Source organism: Xyrauchen texanus, chromosome 28, assembly GCF_025860055.1.
Source record: "Xyrauchen texanus isolate HMW12.3.18 chromosome 28, RBS_HiC_50CHRs, whole genome shotgun sequence".
NCBI lineage: Eukaryota > Metazoa > Chordata > Actinopteri > Cypriniformes > Catostomidae > Xyrauchen > Xyrauchen texanus.
The window spans coordinates 17,768,928-17,787,180 of NC_068303.1; the positions used below are offsets into that span (position 1 = coordinate 17,768,928).

General features: G+C 39.9%; 1 protein-coding gene across 6 annotated transcripts in view; it reads left to right on the plus strand.

Annotated features, from left to right (window-relative positions):
• LOC127621999 (signal-induced proliferation-associated 1-like protein 1) overlaps positions 1-18,253 on the plus strand; it is a 123,254-nt gene that overhangs the window by 80,825 nt on the left and 24,176 nt on the right. For all 6 annotated transcript variants that reach the window (XM_052095847.1, XM_052095851.1, XM_052095852.1 and 3 more), the window contains 7 exons: positions 4,522-6,248; positions 7,128-7,258; positions 8,072-8,260; positions 8,375-8,549; positions 11,645-11,748; positions 11,852-12,009; positions 16,776-17,355. In XM_052095847.1, coding sequence (XP_051951807.1) covers positions 4,751-6,248; positions 7,128-7,258; positions 8,072-8,260; positions 8,375-8,549; positions 11,645-11,748; positions 11,852-12,009; positions 16,776-17,355 — 2,835 coding nt within the window. In that variant the 5' untranslated portion in view covers positions 4,522-4,750. The remainder of the gene's footprint in view (positions 1-4,521; positions 6,249-7,127; positions 7,259-8,071; positions 8,261-8,374; positions 8,550-11,644; positions 11,749-11,851; positions 12,010-16,775; positions 17,356-18,253) is intronic.

The window sequence follows — 18,253 nt, forward strand, 5'->3', positions numbered from 1 at the left end:
TTTGGAATGCCAAATTCCCAATGTGCTCAAAGTCCTCCTGGTGGCGTAGTGACTGGTCTCAATCCGGGTGGCGGAGGACGAATCTCAGTTGCCTCCGCATCTGAGTCTGTCAATCCGCGTGACTTGTTGAGCAGCAGAGAACTAGCACGTGTCAGGGCTTCACGCTATTCTCCACAGCATCCATGCACAACTCACCATGTGCCGCACCAAGAGCGAGAACCACATTATGGTGACCCCGAGGAGGTTAACCCAACGTGACTCTACCCTAGCAACTGGGGCAAATTGTTGCTTTAGGAAGACTGACTGGTGTCACTCAGCATGCCCTGGATTTGAACTTGCGACTCTGGGTGTGGTAGTCAACGTTTTTACTTGCTGAGCTACCCAGGCCATTTTTGCAAAGTTATCAAAAATCTGTTTCTTGCTTTGTCATTATAGGGTAAGGAGTGTAGATTGACAAAATGTGAAAATGATGAAGGTGTCTGAATGCACTGTAAATGTATTTAAAAAAAACATAAATTATTAAGTGGGTAACAATTAATTCATCTCACAATTAAATTCATGATACTGAATTCACAATTTGATACTTTCACAATATTTTAGGCAGTGTTTCCCATTAATTACCGAGACAGTTTCATAATGAACCAAAAATATTTGTACACTTCTCGAAATAACATAAAAGATCTCTAATGTTGTGTTTTTTGCAGTTGCTTCTGCAAAGCATCTCTCACCCCCAGTCAGTCAGCCCTCCGTTGTTGTATTCCTACATGCTCACACATGCACTGGAACTAATTATCTAACGTTAACGTTATTACCAGCTGCTCTGACAACGTAACTATTTTCAGCATCTGACGAGCAAATTCAACACGGATAACCACTTTGGCTCACAGGTCACGACATGAATGCTTGTCTGTGACAAGTGGATTTTTTCACTGAGCAAACAGACTGATTAAAACATCAATAACTAAAAAAGTGCCAGCATATGGTGGCCTAGGCCTGTTTCATTTATCATATTCATATTCTTCTGTAGAAAGTAACCCAGAGCACATCATTTTATAATTTGCAAGCAATCTAGTAACAGCCGAGGCCTTTTTGATTGATGCGTGACGTATGTGTGTGTGCTGAACATGCGTGTGTTTTCCGAAAATGCTCACGCTAATGCATGCCTGATCGGTCAAATACATTTCATAATTCCACCAAAATGCACGTGTTAGTGAGGTATTCATGTAAACACAGAGAATGATGTAAACAGTGGTAAAAAAAGCAGATTTGTATTAAAATGTCAGACTTGTAAGTATAAATGTAAGCTAATAGACCTGCTGCTGTATATTGTGCCATTAGAATAATGAAACAACCAAAACAAGAAAGAATAACACTTGCTGCTCTTGACTGGGTAACTTTAGTAGCTTTAAAGGGTAACTAAACCCTAAACCAACTTTTTTTAGATAATGATCTGTAAGCATGGGGCTTTATTAGTACTGGTCATTGAGTCAAGTAATTTTTTTGACATTTGTGTATAAAGTGTTTTAATTCTACACTATATGGTGTAAAAACGTCTGAGTGCTGCCCTCTTCAGGTTGAACGGTGGCTACTGCAGTTGAATTTTCCTATTGGCTGTTTGTGGTAGTTCGTGACGTAAGCGGTGAGAGCTGACGTAGGCAGGTTCCAGCTCACCACGCCCTTGGTACGAGTTAGACACTGGCCCCATTCACCCTTGAGCGGCTGCTTCGCTAGCATCGTCGGATGCTGATCGCGATGCGGGAGTTAAAACCGCAGTTTGAGCCAGCGGCTCGAATTGATATGGCTCCGGTCCACAGACATGTCAGTGTCCACAGACAATTCACCCTCCTCCACTTCAGGTGAAGGTGGGTGAGAAAAGTCCTCGACTTCAAAAGACCGCTCCGTGGCAAAGCTACTTGCGTCACTCCAGACACTCTCCATTTTAGAGTCTGACAGCAGCTGTCAATTAATCTGTCACTACGGGTCTCAGGTGCAAAATCGACTAGAGCATACATTTGAGCTAAGGCTCGACATTAAGCATTGGTACTTGCTCAAGAAACATGTCAAAGTTTATGTTGTATATTTTTCTAAAATTATGACCGACGCCCAACCTAATAGTGTACATATGCAATCAAATCAATTCTTTGTGACAGAAATGTAAACTGCACTGGGTAGAGGAGGTGGCTATTGTCATAAGATGATTATTTTATGTTATGTATGGTTGTCAAATAAAGAAAAGTCTCCGTTGCCACCATTAATAGCAGGGATGCTCATTTTTCTATGGAATGAGATGTACTTTTTCATCATGTTTTTGCAACAAGATCTATCATGTACAGTATACAGTATACATTATCACAATACCAAATTTAAGTAGTTTGTTGTGAAATTTCACTATTGTCAATACCAGCTTTAATACCACAACAAATAATAACACTAACTAATATGTTAATTATGGAAGAATGGTTTCAATTTCTTATTCAAGACTAGTAAACAGTCAGTAATATAATAACTATTAAAAAACAGCAATGAATAGAAATGGATTAAAATAGAAAAAAACACAAATGAAAAAATTCAGGGCTTTTTTTAACAGCTTTAAAAGTTTTGAACAAAAGTAGGCTATCAAGTATTCAAGGAAACATTCGGAATGAAATGCAACATGAAACTACTACAGGACTTCACTGTATGATTATAATACATTACACTTTTTAAAACTACTAAAGTTACCCAGTCAAGAGCAGCAAGTGTTTTTTTTTTCTTGTTTTGGTTTTTTCATTATTCTAATGGAACAATATACAGCAGCAGGTCTATTAGCTTACATTTATACTTACAAGTCTGACATTTTAATACAAATCCGCTTTTTTTTTTTTACCACTGTTTACATCATTCTCTGTGTTTACATGAATACCTCACTAACACGTGCATTTTGGTGGAATTATGAAATGTATTTGACCGATCAGGCATGCATTAGCGTGAGCATTTTCGGAAAACACACGCATGTTCAGCACGCACACATACCCCACGTATCATTCAAAAAGGGTGCAGCTGTTACTAGATTGCTTGCCAATTATAAAATTACGTGCTCTGGGTTACTTTCTACAGCAGAATAAGAATATTAACTTTCTAATAAGTGACAGGCTTAGGCTATCACAAATAGAGGGGCGTGGGGCTGACTGACTGACTGACAGAGTGAGAGATGTTTTGCCAAAGCAATGGCACAAAACACAACGTTAGAGATATTTTATGAAGTGTAAAAATATTTTTGGTTCATTATGAAACTGTGGCTGGACAAATTAGACTGTGGCGGTAATTAATGGGAAACAATGACAACAGAAATATTCAAGATTCTGCTCTGCTGAAAATACTGAATTTATGCTTACACACAGTTACTACTTCGATTTTAAAAGACTGTGTATTCTTCTCCTATAAGATAATGATTGCCATAACATAAATTTACTGGTGAAATCAGACATTACATTTGGCATTATCAGGGACATCAAATATTCCCACAATATTTTTCATTATTCCCAGCATTATTCTACATTATATTTAGCATTATAGAGTAGTGTAATATAGTAGTCTTTTGTAAACTTTCATTTTCTCTCATGCAGCGCAAATTTACTCTCGCACTTTCAGCATGGGCATTGGTTCTCTAACACTTGTATGATATAAAGGGGAACCATGTAAAATGCTTAAAAACCTACAAACTTTGACCTCTGACTCATCGGCTTGATATCAATGAAAGCTGCACAATTGATTACATTGAAGCTGAAATCACGGTATGGTAAAGATAAAGTTTTGTGAAATGGAAATATGTGGCTGATTTTTAATTTGTATCAGTTAGTATTGATTTGATAGTTTAGTTGTTGCAGCACTACTTATTTGTTGTCTTTAAGTACAAAACGTCATACATAGCTCTCGTTAGTTAAGAACACTGTAGAGAAAGGAACTTGATGTTTTTTCATGTATTATCATTCTCTTTCATTGGCGTGATGCCTGGATGTGCTGCTCGTAGTTGTTAGCATCTTCAAGACTTTTCCACAATCTGTAGGGCATGGGGTTGAAAGACTTTTTTGTTTTTAGACTGTGTACACAGTGGCCTCAGTAGCAGGCTGTGGACTTAGGGGGCATTTACGCATACATCGATGTGCAGCGATAAAGCAACTGGTAGTCATACATTTTCAATGGGAGCTGGTGATTACTGCCATCATACAAATTGGCAACAACACAATGAGATAACCACCAATAATAGAGCAGACCGTGATCTGCCACTTTACAGTTATACAGGTACAGTTTAATAAATAAAAAATAGAGTAGGACTGCCTACTTTTAAAATTGAATTGTAAATTAAACTTTAAATGTATTTGTAAATGCTGCTTTGGTATATGTTTGCATTTGGATAGACATGTTTTTGAGGTTATTTGAGATGCGTCTGTGGTCCCTCTTCTATTTACATTTTTATATAAAAAAATACAATTACAACATGATTGTTGAATGCTTACACTTTCCCTAATTTTTCTGTTTCAGTTCAATATCTACTGATGATAGGGGGAAGGTCTGATCACACAATGGTGTCCACACATGCCTGATTTAACTGAGAAGAAGCTCCATCACGAAGTTCATTTATATCCAACTATTGTCTGTCCTCCATTCTCTGGCCTTTCCAGTTGAGTGGCTGCCCATGTTCCCTAAGCTTTGTTATTTCAGCTACACTGTGGGCATGCTCCAGTGCTGAGCTCTGCCACATAGCCATACCATGACCAGTCTAAAGCGTTCACAGACCGAGCGCTCTGTGGGCGGCTCTGTTCCAGCCACAGATGAGTTTTACACTCGCCGTCTGCGCTTGCCCAATGGTGGTGCACCACCCCCTCGCAGTGAGAGCACACACTTGACTGGCACGCCTGGAGTTCCCAAAATGGGCGTTAGGGCACGGGTTGCTGACTGGCCCCCCAGGAAAGATGGCAGCACTGGAGGAAGTGGAGGAGGAGGAGGGGGAGGAAATGGAGGGGGGGTGTGGCACATCACAGTGGAGACCGATTCACCTTCTACCACCACAGGAAGCACCCAAAGCAACTTGTCGACCAAGCTTGGTCACCTGATCAGCCCTCAGGACTCATCCATGCTGCGTAACATTCATAACACACTGAAGAACAAGATGCATAGCAAAGGTAAAGACAATCGCTTTCTCTCCCCAGATGGTTATCTGGGTTCGCCCCGTAAGGGTATGCGGCGCATCCGACAGCGCAGCAACAGCGATATCACCATCAGCGAACTGGATGCCGATGGCAGTGAAGGCTGGTCTTTTTCAGGCTGGACGCCTATGCATAGAGAGTATGGCAGTACATCCTCCATTGACAAGCATGGTGTATCTGGTGAGAGCTTCTTCGACATGCTTAAAGGTTACCAAACCGATGCTCCTGACCAGCGCAGCCCTGCCCCTGAAAAGTTGAGTGAGTTGCTGACAGTAGCCCATAAACAAACTGCCTTTGACCTGCCTGATGGACAGCTGGGTCCTCCTCGTGGCAGTCCCGCCAGTCGACTGAAAGAAAGAGAAAAACACATGAAACGGCGTTCAAAGTCAGAAACAGGTGGAGAATCTATATTCCGTAAGCTGCGAAGCGTCAAAGCTGAAGGTGATTCATCACGTGCAGGTTCTGATGCAGAAGATGGAAAGTCAGATGATGCAGGTCTTCCTCCCAAACCATGGGTCTGCCAGAAAGGGTTTGCACACTTTGACGTCCAGAGTATTCTGTTTGATCTGAATGAGGCAGTGCAAAGTCGACAAAGTGCGGTTAAGAGGAAAAACACCACCACCGGTGCCTCTGCTGCAGCTGCAGCCTCAGCCTCCAACACATCATCTCTCTCATCCACCCAAAGTGGGGCTTACAGCTCCCCTTGTGGCAGCCAGGAAGAGCTCAACATCAAGGATGGGCCTTCTCTTGACTCAGGTGATGAGAAGAGCAACGAGCTAGTTCTCAGCTGCCCATGTTTTCGTAATGATATTGGTGGTGAAGGAGAGAGAAACATAAGCCCTTCAAAGCTGGGCAGTATTGGCAGTGGGGCCTCCAGCTCTTCAAGAGATGATGAAGGATCCCCTGAAAGAGCTCCCAACACCCATTTTAGCAATGCTGGGGTGGCTGTTCTTGAAGCGCCCAAGGATGGCAAGAGTCTCCATCATGATCGTGGAAAAAGCAACATAGTTGAACATGTGGACTTGGGTTCCTATTATTACAGAAAGTACTTTTACTTGAGAGGTAAGTGCATTTTTTTTACAGTAAAGCTACCATTTAAGTAAGACTTCCTCAATGGAGATATTACTAAAAGTTCTGTACGAAGTTTCACAAATATTATTAAAGCTTCAGACGGTTTTTTTATTGATGCTGGGGGAATAAAAAAAGATTAATCCAGCCTGAGAGCTCGTCTCATACAGTAGCCTGGCCAAGCTGGTGTTCCAACATTCTCATGACAACTTGTAGTAATTCATACGAAATGTTGAAATCATAAGTATCTTATGACTTGGCTCATACAAAATGGTACAACTTTTATTCTCATAGAGACCAACCAATCAACACTTATCCACACTTAATTTTAGGAAAACATCTGTGAACAAAATTTGTTACTCATTCCATATTTATTTAAGTACAAATTTATATAAAATTACTAATGTATGTGAATAACCAGTAATGTGTTTCACTCTCATTCCAGACCCCATTGTTTTCTTTCCACAGTAGTACACAAAAGTTACTTTCCTATTGAAATCATGGTTAGGCTTGGGTTAGGATTAAAAATCGTAATAAACTTGTTTGATGGTTAGTTTTTTTTTGTCTGTGGTAATAGATGAGACTGGGTTGGGTATTCAGCTGGTCTAGCTGGTCTCCTGGCCTGGCCAAGCTGGTCTTCAGCTGGTTGAGCTGCTCATGCCGGCTGGTATTCTAGCCTGACCAGCTTACAATTACCCTAAACCACTCTAAAACCAGCTAAGCAAACCAGCCTGACCAGGCTTAGACCAGCTAAGACCATCAAACCATTTTAGGCTGCTTTGAGCTGTTTTTTTTAAGCAGGGAAAGCACCTTTTCATATTGTTTTTTTATTTGAATCATTGATTGAAAAATCCCAAACTATATTATCCTCAGAGCACTGGAACTACTTAGGTGTTGATGAGACACTGGGGCCAGTAGCAGTGAGCATTCGTCGGGAGAAACTGGAGGATCACAAAGAGCATGGCCAACAATTCAATTACAGAATAATCTTCAGAACCAGTGAGGTGAGCTCTCATCCACCTAGCCAAATATCATTTATTGTTGTTGCCAGCATTTGAATGCAAAATGCATCATTGTGCTTGCATGGGAGAGTTAATTTTAAATAGTTAGCAGTGAGTGAGATCCAGGTCTGACGCCCACTGCTATCTTATATAACATGCTTAGATGCATTGCAAGTTCTCTCTGCTAGTGCTCTGCATAGATCACACAGTGCCCTGGCTGGCTCATCACCGTACTGCTTCCTAATCACACACAGCTTTTGACAGGATTCTTTAAATGGGTGGATGAAGGTTAGATCTCTCTATTAAAAAAAATAAATAAAAAAGTACTTGAATGTAACCTCAGCCATTATTTATAGAAACTAATTGTGATTCACATGCATTCTGATTGGCTTTAATAGCTTTGCGACTAAGGTGACGCACAGCCCAACATGGCAATCTTTCCACTGCTATTTCTAGACATGCAGGTGGGCAGACGTGGATTAGCTTTTATAAAACTTTTGTCCTAGTCATTACGGCACCTTTTCCACTGTTTGAGGTCTCTGAATCATAATGAACAGCTACAAACAGATGACAGTATGTTGGATTATGGAGTACCAAGTACTAATTTTCACAGAAGTTCTCGTATAACACTGTTTAAGACGCCCATTCACTCAAATTGTGTTTTTACATTGCGATCATGCAATTGTTTTCACTGACAGTCCTGCGATCATGCAATTGTGTTTTCACTGACATTTCTGAAAGCATAAGTTTTAGAATTTTTAAAATCTGAATCAATATTACAAAGACTTCTCTCTCTTATTTATTTTCTACCTATAGTTAACAACCTTACGGGGCTCCATTTTGGAGGACGCTGTGCCCTCCACCTCCAAGCATGGTTTAGCTCGAGGCCTGCCTCTGAAAGATGTGCTGGATTATCTTGTACCTGAACTCAATGCCCACTGCCTCCGACTTGCCCTTAACACACCCAAGGTCACAGAGCAGCTGATGAAACTGGACGAGCAGGGGGTATGGTGATCTTACATTACTTAACAATTGATCAGTGATCTGGCAGTATGCATGTATAATAGAATATTCCTATTTTTTGTGGCTTTATGGCCTGCCTTTCTATCTGTTTTGCAGCTTAGTTTCCAGCTGAAGGTGGGAGTCATGTACTGCCAGGCTGGCCAGAGCAGTGAGGAGGAGATGTACAATAATGAGGCAGCAGGTCCCGCCCTGGAGGAGTTTCTGCAGTTGTTGGGGGAAAGGGTGCGCCTCAAAGGTTTTTCTAAGTACCGTGCCCAACTGGACACTAAAAGTGAGTCTTTATTTCTTGATTCTTGAATGTTAGTTTTATAGGTACAGAGGTCTGCAATGGGCCTTTTACACTTGAAAATGTTAACCCAGGATCATTCTAGACCATGTGTTTACAATCCTAGGTTACCCTGTTCCATGTTTCACACTGATCGTACTTTACCCATGGCTAGTAATTAGCAGGGTTGTGGACTCAAGTCGCATGACTTGGGCTTGAATTTTTCGATTCTTTAGATCTTGCTGATGTATTTGCAGATTACTGTTACTCAGGGTTAAAAGTGGTGCTTGCCCCCTTTCAGAATTCCATGTATTAAATGTTGCTTAACCCAGGGTTAAAAGTGTCCTAACCCTGAATTAAAAATAAGATTAGGGTTTAATGTTGTGTAAAAAGCCCTAAAGAGATATATGTAACAGTATAAGTATGGGCAAGGGCACCGGCTGAAAATAAACATACTTTAATGGTAAACTTAAAACCAACATAAACAAATGTGCAGTGCGGCCGCACACGTCTCTCTCTGAAACCGGTGTCTCCGGCCGCCCCTTTTTCTTCTCAGCTTATTCTGCGCCGGCCATGCTCCATCATGGTCCGGCCACGTCCTCCTCCTCGTCACACTATAGACTGATCAAAACCGCATGTCGTTAAAGGGGCAAAATTAGGTTTATGCTTTCAGGCTAGTTAATTTATTGTAACAGTTTTGTACACAAATAAGCCTGAAGCCCATTCTAAATGACCCTTCACTGCCAGCATTTTATCGATAATCAGAGAACAAGATTGTAACAGATCTAAAAATAACAGTCAAGACCAACAATTGACCCTTCACTAAGCCCTGCCCTAAAAGAGTTTCTGACAAATATTTTCTTAGCATCTGTTGCATGCGCCAATTCTCTGTCAAGTGCTTGCTTTTTTCCAACAAATGTCTATGGGAGAAATGCGTGTTTGAATGGTTATAAGCTGGATTTTATAGAAATTATCCAAAATACTCCAGTTAGCAAGTGCACATGGGGACAAAGATCTTACATTTTGGAGATGTGTCTTCTGGTTTGATGAGACAAAAATGTAACTGTTTGGCCATAATAACCATCGTAATGTTTGGAGTAAAAAACTTGCAAGCCGAAGAACACCATCCCAAACGTGAAGCATGGTGGTGACGACATCGTGTTTTTGGGGTGCTTTGCTAATGGAGGGAGTGGTGCACTTCACAAAATAGATGGGATCATGAGGAAGAAAAATGATGTGGATATATTGAAGCAACATCTCAAGACATCAGCCAAGAAGTTAAAGCTTGTCGCAAATGGGGTCTTCCAAATGGACAATGACCCCAAGCATACCTCCAAAGTTGTGACAAAATGGCTTGAGGACAACAAAGTTAAGGTATTGGAGTGGTCATCACAAAGTCCTGACCTCAATCCGATAGAAAGTGTGTGCGAGCAAGGAGTCCTACAAAACTGACTCTGATACACCAGTTCTGTCTGGAGGAATGGGCCAGAACTTTATGTGAGAAGCTTGTGGAAGGCTACCCAAAACAATTGACCCAAGTTAAACAATAAAAAGGCAATGATACCAAATACTAACAAAGTGTATGTAATCTTCTGACCCACTGGGAATGTGATGAAAGAAATAAAAGCTGAAATAAATAATTTTCTCTACTATTATTCTGACATTTAATGTAGTGATCCTAACTGACCTAAAATAGAGAATGTTTTCTATGATTAAATGTCAGGAATTGTGAAAATCTGAGTTTAAATGTATTTGGTTAAGGTTTATGTAAACTTCTGACTTAAAATGTATAACATTAGCAAGGACACTTTAATTTGCTCCAATGTAAATGAAAGCTAATAACTTGACATTTATTCATTTACGTATTGATTCAGGTCTTAATAAAGGCAATCATAAATAAAGAGTACACAGCATCATGGTGAGTGTGTTATGAGACATTTTGAGCAGTTATGTTCTCTTATGCTAATGTTATCAGGTGTGTATCACTATCTAATGATGCTTTTTTCTTTTCAAGTGACTGTGATGATCATTTGCCTCAATTCTGATTCTCAGTCTCCTCATTATTCAAATTACTGTGTAATTTAACAATTTATTTTACAACAAACATCAGATAAATATGCTTAACAATGTCACTCTTAATTCCAGCCCACAAATTGAGAATATTCTCAATTTAATTTATGAGAATATTTAGCCAAAAGCCTAGCCGTTCATGCCAATCTCCCATTCATTCCTTTTGGAAGTTCTGCAGATCTTGTCAGAGCAAGCATCGATAACCATTGAGGCAGAGCTTAGTGAAGGATCAATTGTATCTTCTGTTCTATGCCTTGGTCTGATTAGACTTGAACCACGGTGAACTTATTTTAGACCTAGTCATGCACACAGTGCCTGGCAGCCCTGCTCCACCTCTCCTCTGTGACTATGAGGAATATTGTATCTGATCAAAAGCATGATTTTAATTCCATTTATCAGTCTTGACATTTCCACCCTTAGAGTCCCCCTCGACTACAAGTGCAGCCAAGTAGGGGCGGTGAAGGTGTCAGAAAGCTTTGATCTCTGCATGACAGTCTGGGGCATGATTTTAGAGTCTGGTGGCATAAAGAAATTAGGAGACGGGTATTGAGAAGATGAGTTGTTATCATGTCTGAGGGGCCATGGTTCAGAGTGACTAATGCAGTATCCTGCTTTTGAACCTTTTGAGGTTTCTTTTTTAATGTATTTTTCGTATGTATTTATTTTTTTATTCATAGGACCATAGAGACTGACAGAAAGATGAACTGACAAGAATAAAAACATGATCGGGGTATGGCCCAGGCCAGAATCGAACCCAGGTCCCTTTGAGCCAACAGTTCTTATACATGTCAGGGGCCTGTAGCTTTGTCTTGAAGAGATTCCTTTGAAAAAGGACCAGCCAAATGTAGCACTAACAAGTCAAGGAGTCAAATACATGAGGCTGTATGATCAACCAAGGTTTTAGATAACATTTTATTACCTTCAGACAATACAGAAAGCATAATTCCTTCAACAAAAGTGGCAGGTGGTCATATAAAAGGTGTTGTACAATTGCAGGGGAGGAAACCTTTAATGTGAGCTTTTTCTTACAGCGGATTCTACTGGAACCCATTCTTTGTATACAACATTTAAAGACTACGAGATCATGTTCCATGTGTCTACAATGCTCCCTTACACACCCAATAACAAACAGCAGGTAAGTTACCCAAAGGCAAACACCATTGCAACCATTTTTTTTCTTCTTTTCATTGCCAACCTATCACATATATGAACTAACCTACAATGTTTGTGCTTCATAGCTGCTAAGGAAAAGACACATTGGAAACGACATAGTTACAATCGTGTTTCAAGAGCCCGGAGCAAAACCCTTTAGCCCCAAGAACATCCGCTCACACTTTCAACATGTCTTTGTGGTTGTACGAGCACACAATCCATGCTCCGAAAACACCTGCTACAGGTGAGTGGCTTAAACCTTTGCTATCTGCTACTAAGTAGAGTACTTGGAAGTGGTCCACTATCAACTATACACAAACATGTATAAAAGGGGCCTCGTTTTAAATTTTGTAATTGTTATGGCACCATTTTCGCCAGAACTTTGCGGTTCGATTCATCAGACAGCAATTTGTGTCAACACTGTACATGGTGACTTTCAGGGGCAGCCACTGCTGTCAATACTCCGGACAGGATTATGGTGCATTCACACAGGAAACGTTATTTCTTTCAAACATCTAGACAGAGAGCAACTTAATGGAACAGAAGGCAGGGGTCTTGATATGCTTTTTATAGTGTTTTTTGAGACATGTTATTTTAAAAAGAATACTGACACGGCATCTTAAAATGTGGCCCTCATAGTGCGAAACACTGAAACAAAAAAGCAAGACAAAAAAAAAAGCAAAAGATGTCCAACATGGAACAAATTCTTTTTCAAATAAATAGCACAGATTGAAGTCCAGAGGTCTTGAGTACTTAGTTGATTTATCTGTTGAGTACTTAAATACTGTTGTCAAAATGACAAAAATGCATGCCCCTTTTTAAAGCTACAGAGAGCGCAGCCCACAAAGCTCCAGGCATTTAGAAATTCACTGCACTTAAACAAATTACATATTACTATTGTAGTCATGCTTTTTTTCTTGGAGAAGTAACGTTCGCAGCTCATTTTCTCTCTCACTGTGGTGTGTCGTGTGCTTGCTTGATCTCCTCTGGCCAGCTTATTACTCTTGTCGTACAGCGCATTACCCAGGAGAGCACTGCTATCAACTTTAAATGAGCTAGGCCCACTTTATTTCGGTTACGTCTGCTGTGGGCTGTTTTATCAGTAGGATTTGTTGATCGTTGCATTGCGTGCAGTCCGATAGTGAAAGTGCTGCTGCGAGTCATGCAAAAGAAAAAATCAGCTTGCCATTTCTGCTCAGATATGAAGTTGCCATTTCTGCTCAGATATGAAGTTGATCATTGATGTGACTTAATTGTGACTTCCGTAATCTTTTGCTTGCATGCTCACCCTCTCTCTATCTTTGTATTGCCTTAGTGAAACTAATAGATTTTTAAATTGCTGATGGGCCTCATTGAAAGCTGTCTTAATTATACCCGGTTGGGAGCCTCATCACCATTCAGAAAGTACAGAAGTTACAAAGGCCTGTCCTAAAATGAAGCTCTCGAGAACAATAAGCTAAATAGAACACTATGCAAACTGCAGGGCTGAAATATGCACACCCTTGCCAACAGCCCTCTCTCTACAGAGAGGGGCTAGAGGGGTATCTGATGCTTGCACTCTGCAACCCTGCTCCTACTTCCTGACGGACTCCCTCCCAAAGCCCCTTCAACCAGCACTGAATTCCTCCTTGACATTCTGGTTTTAGTCTAAAATGTTCTTCAACTGTGTCCACTCTTGCTGTTTTAACCTGTTTGGATTGTTTCGACTGGAATTGGGATGGAGGTCATGAAGTGGATTAGGTGGGTCTCAACTCATGGACTGATGACCTGGACGTTCTTCTTTAGGATTTTCTGGTAGAGAGTAGAATTCATGTTTCCCTCAATTATTGCAGATCACCCTGGTCCTGAAGCAGCAAAGCATCACCACACCATCACACTACCTCCACCATGCTTAACCATTGGTATGGTGAACCTATAGGTACAAAAATGGCAGGTGATCATATAAAAGGTGTTTTACAATTGCAGGGGAAGAAACCCTGTGAGCTTTTTCTTGCTGCGGATTCTACTGGAACCCATAGTTTGTATACAACTTTTAAAGTCTATGAGATCATGCAATTTTGGAAGGTCAGCCACTTTTGGGAAGGTTCACTACTATTCCAAGTTTTCTCCATTTGGAGATAATGGCTCTCACTGTGGTTCTTTGGAGTCCCAGAGCCTTTGAAATAGCTTTGTAACCCTTCCCAGACTGATGTATTTCAGTCACCTTTTTTCCTCCTCATTTCTGGAATTTCTTTTGACCTTGGCATAGTGTGCAACTGGGTGAGACCTCTTATCCAACATCATGCAGCTGAAAAAGTTATATATTGTTGTTGACTTGATTGAACAGGGCTGGGAGTAATCAGGCCTGGCTGTTTCTAGTCCAGCGTAACCCCATTATGAATGCAGTTTCATAGATTTGGGGATTTATTAACTGGGGGCAAATACTTTTTCACACAGGCCCAGTATTGGATAACTTTTTTGTTTCAGTACATAACATTATAATTTAAAAAAATATATATATATATATATATATATATATATATATATATATATATATATATATATATATATATATATATTGTGTTTACTCAAATTGCCTTTGTTTTATGTTGGATTGTGTTTGAATTTTTGAAACAATTTAGTAAGAAATATTTATAAAAACAGAAGAAATCAGGACAGTGGCAAATCATTTTTCACAGCACTGTGTATATATAGTATTTACTTACTGAATTAACTTCTAAATCATTGCAGCCTTAATATGTAGTTAAAGATAAACATTCACAAAAGAGTTTTGTTATAATAAATTACATTTTTATTGAAAACTTTTTAAAGTTACAAGACATTGTATTTTTTTGTTGCAGTAAACCTCTCCCTGTTGAAAAAACAATTCTGTAGAAAACATGGCTGTGGAAATTAGCATTTCAGAAAGAAGTTTGTCATATAAACATGTTAGCTCTGATATGTATATGTGATACGAGTGCACCTGTTTATCTGAGTGGGTCAGGGTGTTGTTTGCTTGTGTGGAGGTTCTTTGGTTCTTTTGCTGTGGGCAGCGGATGCTGCTCCACCAACCCACACGCTATGTATGTATACTTCAGATATCTAATCCAGTTTGCCTCTTCACCTAAGCCAAGGGGGTTGGGCTGCAACAATAAAAGCAACCCGCTTGTTGTTAGTCACTGAATCATGCTCAATGCCCAGAAGTGGATTATGTTTGGAAGGAATGTGCACTATGTTATTCTGGCTTTTGAAAAAGGTTGATGACCATTATTCTCGGCACTCTTATACAGAATGATTTTTTTTTTTTTCTGTGCCATTGGTGAAGCACCGGTAATTGTAGGTGTTCTGACTGCTTTGTACTGAAAAAAAGAAAAAGAGGGATCGTGTTTCAAGCAATATAATGAAAAGGGAAGAGATTTTAAATTACCGAATATTTACAAAGTGTTTTTTTTTTTACCCGTTTCATGGTAATATCATGTTTTTGAACATGTACCATGGTAATACCATCTTGTTCTTGGGAGAAAATACCATGGTATATGGTAATCTTTCATTTCCATGCTATATATCAAAATACCATGGTATACCATGTGATGCAATCCCTGTACCGTGGTACAACCACAGTACTTTTTAATGGGGATTGGGGATGAAAAGAGAAATCAATGGAATCACTGGCAAGAGTTCTGTGTTCTTTGCCCCTACAGGTAAAAAAGAGAAAACAAGTAATTAAATTAGGTATTGACAAGCTATCTAAGTCCATAGCTGAGCAAGCTGCTCGTACAGTCCAAGATAATTTTATGTTGAGATTAATTTGCAAGTGCATTTTTCTTCACTCAAACTAGGGCAGCTCCACACATTTTTCTTTTGCTAACATAGTTAATGAAGATAATTACACACTGACAGCAGCAGTTTCTCTGCCTTTTTATACTGCTGACCCCCACTTTTTGCTGTTTTTTCAGTCTTTACCTTTTTCCTCCTGTATCATTTTAAGACCGGGGTAGTGGCTCACTTCAGTCCAGCCTCATTACTGCATTGCTTGGTTAGTTACTTATGAGCTCCAGCATACCAGACAGAACAGTAGACTTTAGATATCCATTGCAGAGGCTTAATAAAAGGAAATAAAATCTAGGGAGAGGTAAAGAATTGTTGTACAGAAGAACATTTTTGAATGTTTTCAGAGATAGAATGCACAATTAATAGTAATAATTATGTAGCATAAAGAAAATAAAGATGGCCTGATCGGGCAAGTGCTATTTTGTCACAACATCTTGTCTGATGATCACATATGTGTTTTTATGCCCTGCAAAGGTAAACATTTGGATGCCTGTGTCATATTGAGCTTTGTTGTCGAATTTGTATGATTTGAATGCATCACTAAGGTAATGTTTTGTCTAGCTGACGAATTGATGATGTTTTGCTTTGCGATAATGACTTGTGATTGTCATGGTGGAAGTATCAGTTAGAATGCGTTGAATATTTTGCATTGAATAATATTTTGCATTGAATGTCAGTTGCATTATAGCTTTTTATGTAAAAAAAAATTGAATGTAAAATATACAAATATTTTCTCTTGCACATTTTTTGGTGGAGGGGACAGTGAAAATATTTGCAGGGCAAGTAAAATCTGAACTACTAGTCTGACTGGACCAGTATAACAATTCTTATGGTTGAGTCCTGGCACATGAGTGGTCTGTCCAAATTTACTACCACTGTGGAACAAGCAGTTAAAGAATAATAGCTGTTCATGTCTTTTTAATCATTTCCTTGATGTCCCCACTGCCACACTTTGCTCTTTCTATTATATGCACAGTGCAATCAAATCTCTAAAAACAGCAAAGATGATCAGCTCTATTAATTTGATAATTTCCATAGCAGCCACACACCGTCTTTTGAATAAATTTAGTATATGCATAAACACAAGAGCCTTTAGGGAAATTTAAGGAGGATTTAGCAATTATCTACATCTGCTTGTGCATGTGATGAGCAATTTGTACTTTGGAGTTCAAACTTAGTTTGAAATCTTTCCCTTTACAGTGTTGCAGTGGCACGCTCACGTGACGTACCTGCTTTTGGACCAACTATTCCTGAGGACGCAACATTCCCAAAGTCCACGGTCTTTCGAGATTTCTTGCTGGCCAAGGTTATTAACGCCGAAAATGCAGCCCACAAGTCGGACAAGTTCCGTGCCATGGCCACTCGGACACGTCAGGAGTACTTGAGGGACCTGGCCGAACGCCATGTTACGAGCACACCTATCGATCCCTCAGGCAAATTCCCTTTTATTTCTCTGGCTCACAAGCGCAAAGAGAAGAACCGGCCATACCTTGGTGCAGAACTGCGCAGTCCAGGGTCCATCACTTGGCCTGTTTACGCAGAGGACCACGGGGCTGGAGGAGAACTGGAAGGCCTGCTGGCTATTTCCAATGATTTCCTTGTGTTTGTGGACCCAGAAGCTAAGGCTGTAGTCTTCAACTGTGCTGTCCGGGACGTCATTGGCTGGACAATGGGAAGCCCTGCTTCCATGAAGATCTACTACGAGCGTGGAGAGTGCATCTCGCTACGATCCATCAATAACAACACAGAAGACTTTCGTGAGGTTGTCAAACGTTTGGAGGTGAGTGTTGATTTATCATGACTGGCTGAAATCAAGGCTTAATCAAGGGATAGTTCACCCACAAATGAAAATGGAAATTATTTACTCACCCTCATGTTGTTTTAAACCCATATGGCTTTCTTTCCTCCATGAAACACCAAAGGCGATGTTAGGCAGAATGTTAATCTCAGTCGCCATTCACTTTTATTGAAAGGAAAAAAGATGCAATGAAAGCTAATCGTGATTCAGACTAACATTATGCCCAAAATCTAATTTTTGGTGAACTATCCCTTTTATATTTATGTCAGATTTAAAGAATAAGTTGTCAGATGTAATTTTTCCAAATTGGTGCAAATTCAGTCAAACACAGCACAGAGATGCTTGTCTCTTGGTTCTTAATCATTTTCAGATTGTACCCAAGTACGATTAAAACCGGCAAGCTTTCAGACAAGCTCTAAGTAGCTGTAATGGCTTTGTTATATGTACCCTTCAACATTTAAATGAATAGGATATATAAGAGGACCTTTGCATAACATTGCAGTGGCTTGAATGTACTTCTGATTCTGCCCCAGGCCCATTATGTCACTCTCCAAGTGCAGGAGCTGTTGCCATGGTAACTAGTACTCCGTGAACTGAATGTTCATGATCCCTATTACAGCCAAGAAACATGTTAGCAGAGCCTTCTATATACTTTCAGAAAGAAAAACATTAATCTAGGTTTATGTGGTAGGGTGTACAGTAGCTTATGATATGCATTTTTATATCCGCTCGATCCTCGCTGATATTTTTTACAAGCTCTTGTATCCCTAATAGAGGATGTCTGTATTTGTGGTCTGTTAAAGTTGATGTTTGTACTTTTGTTCGATTTTAACATTCTTTCTTGTATCCCAGCTTAATAGTTTGATATTACCTAAAGGTG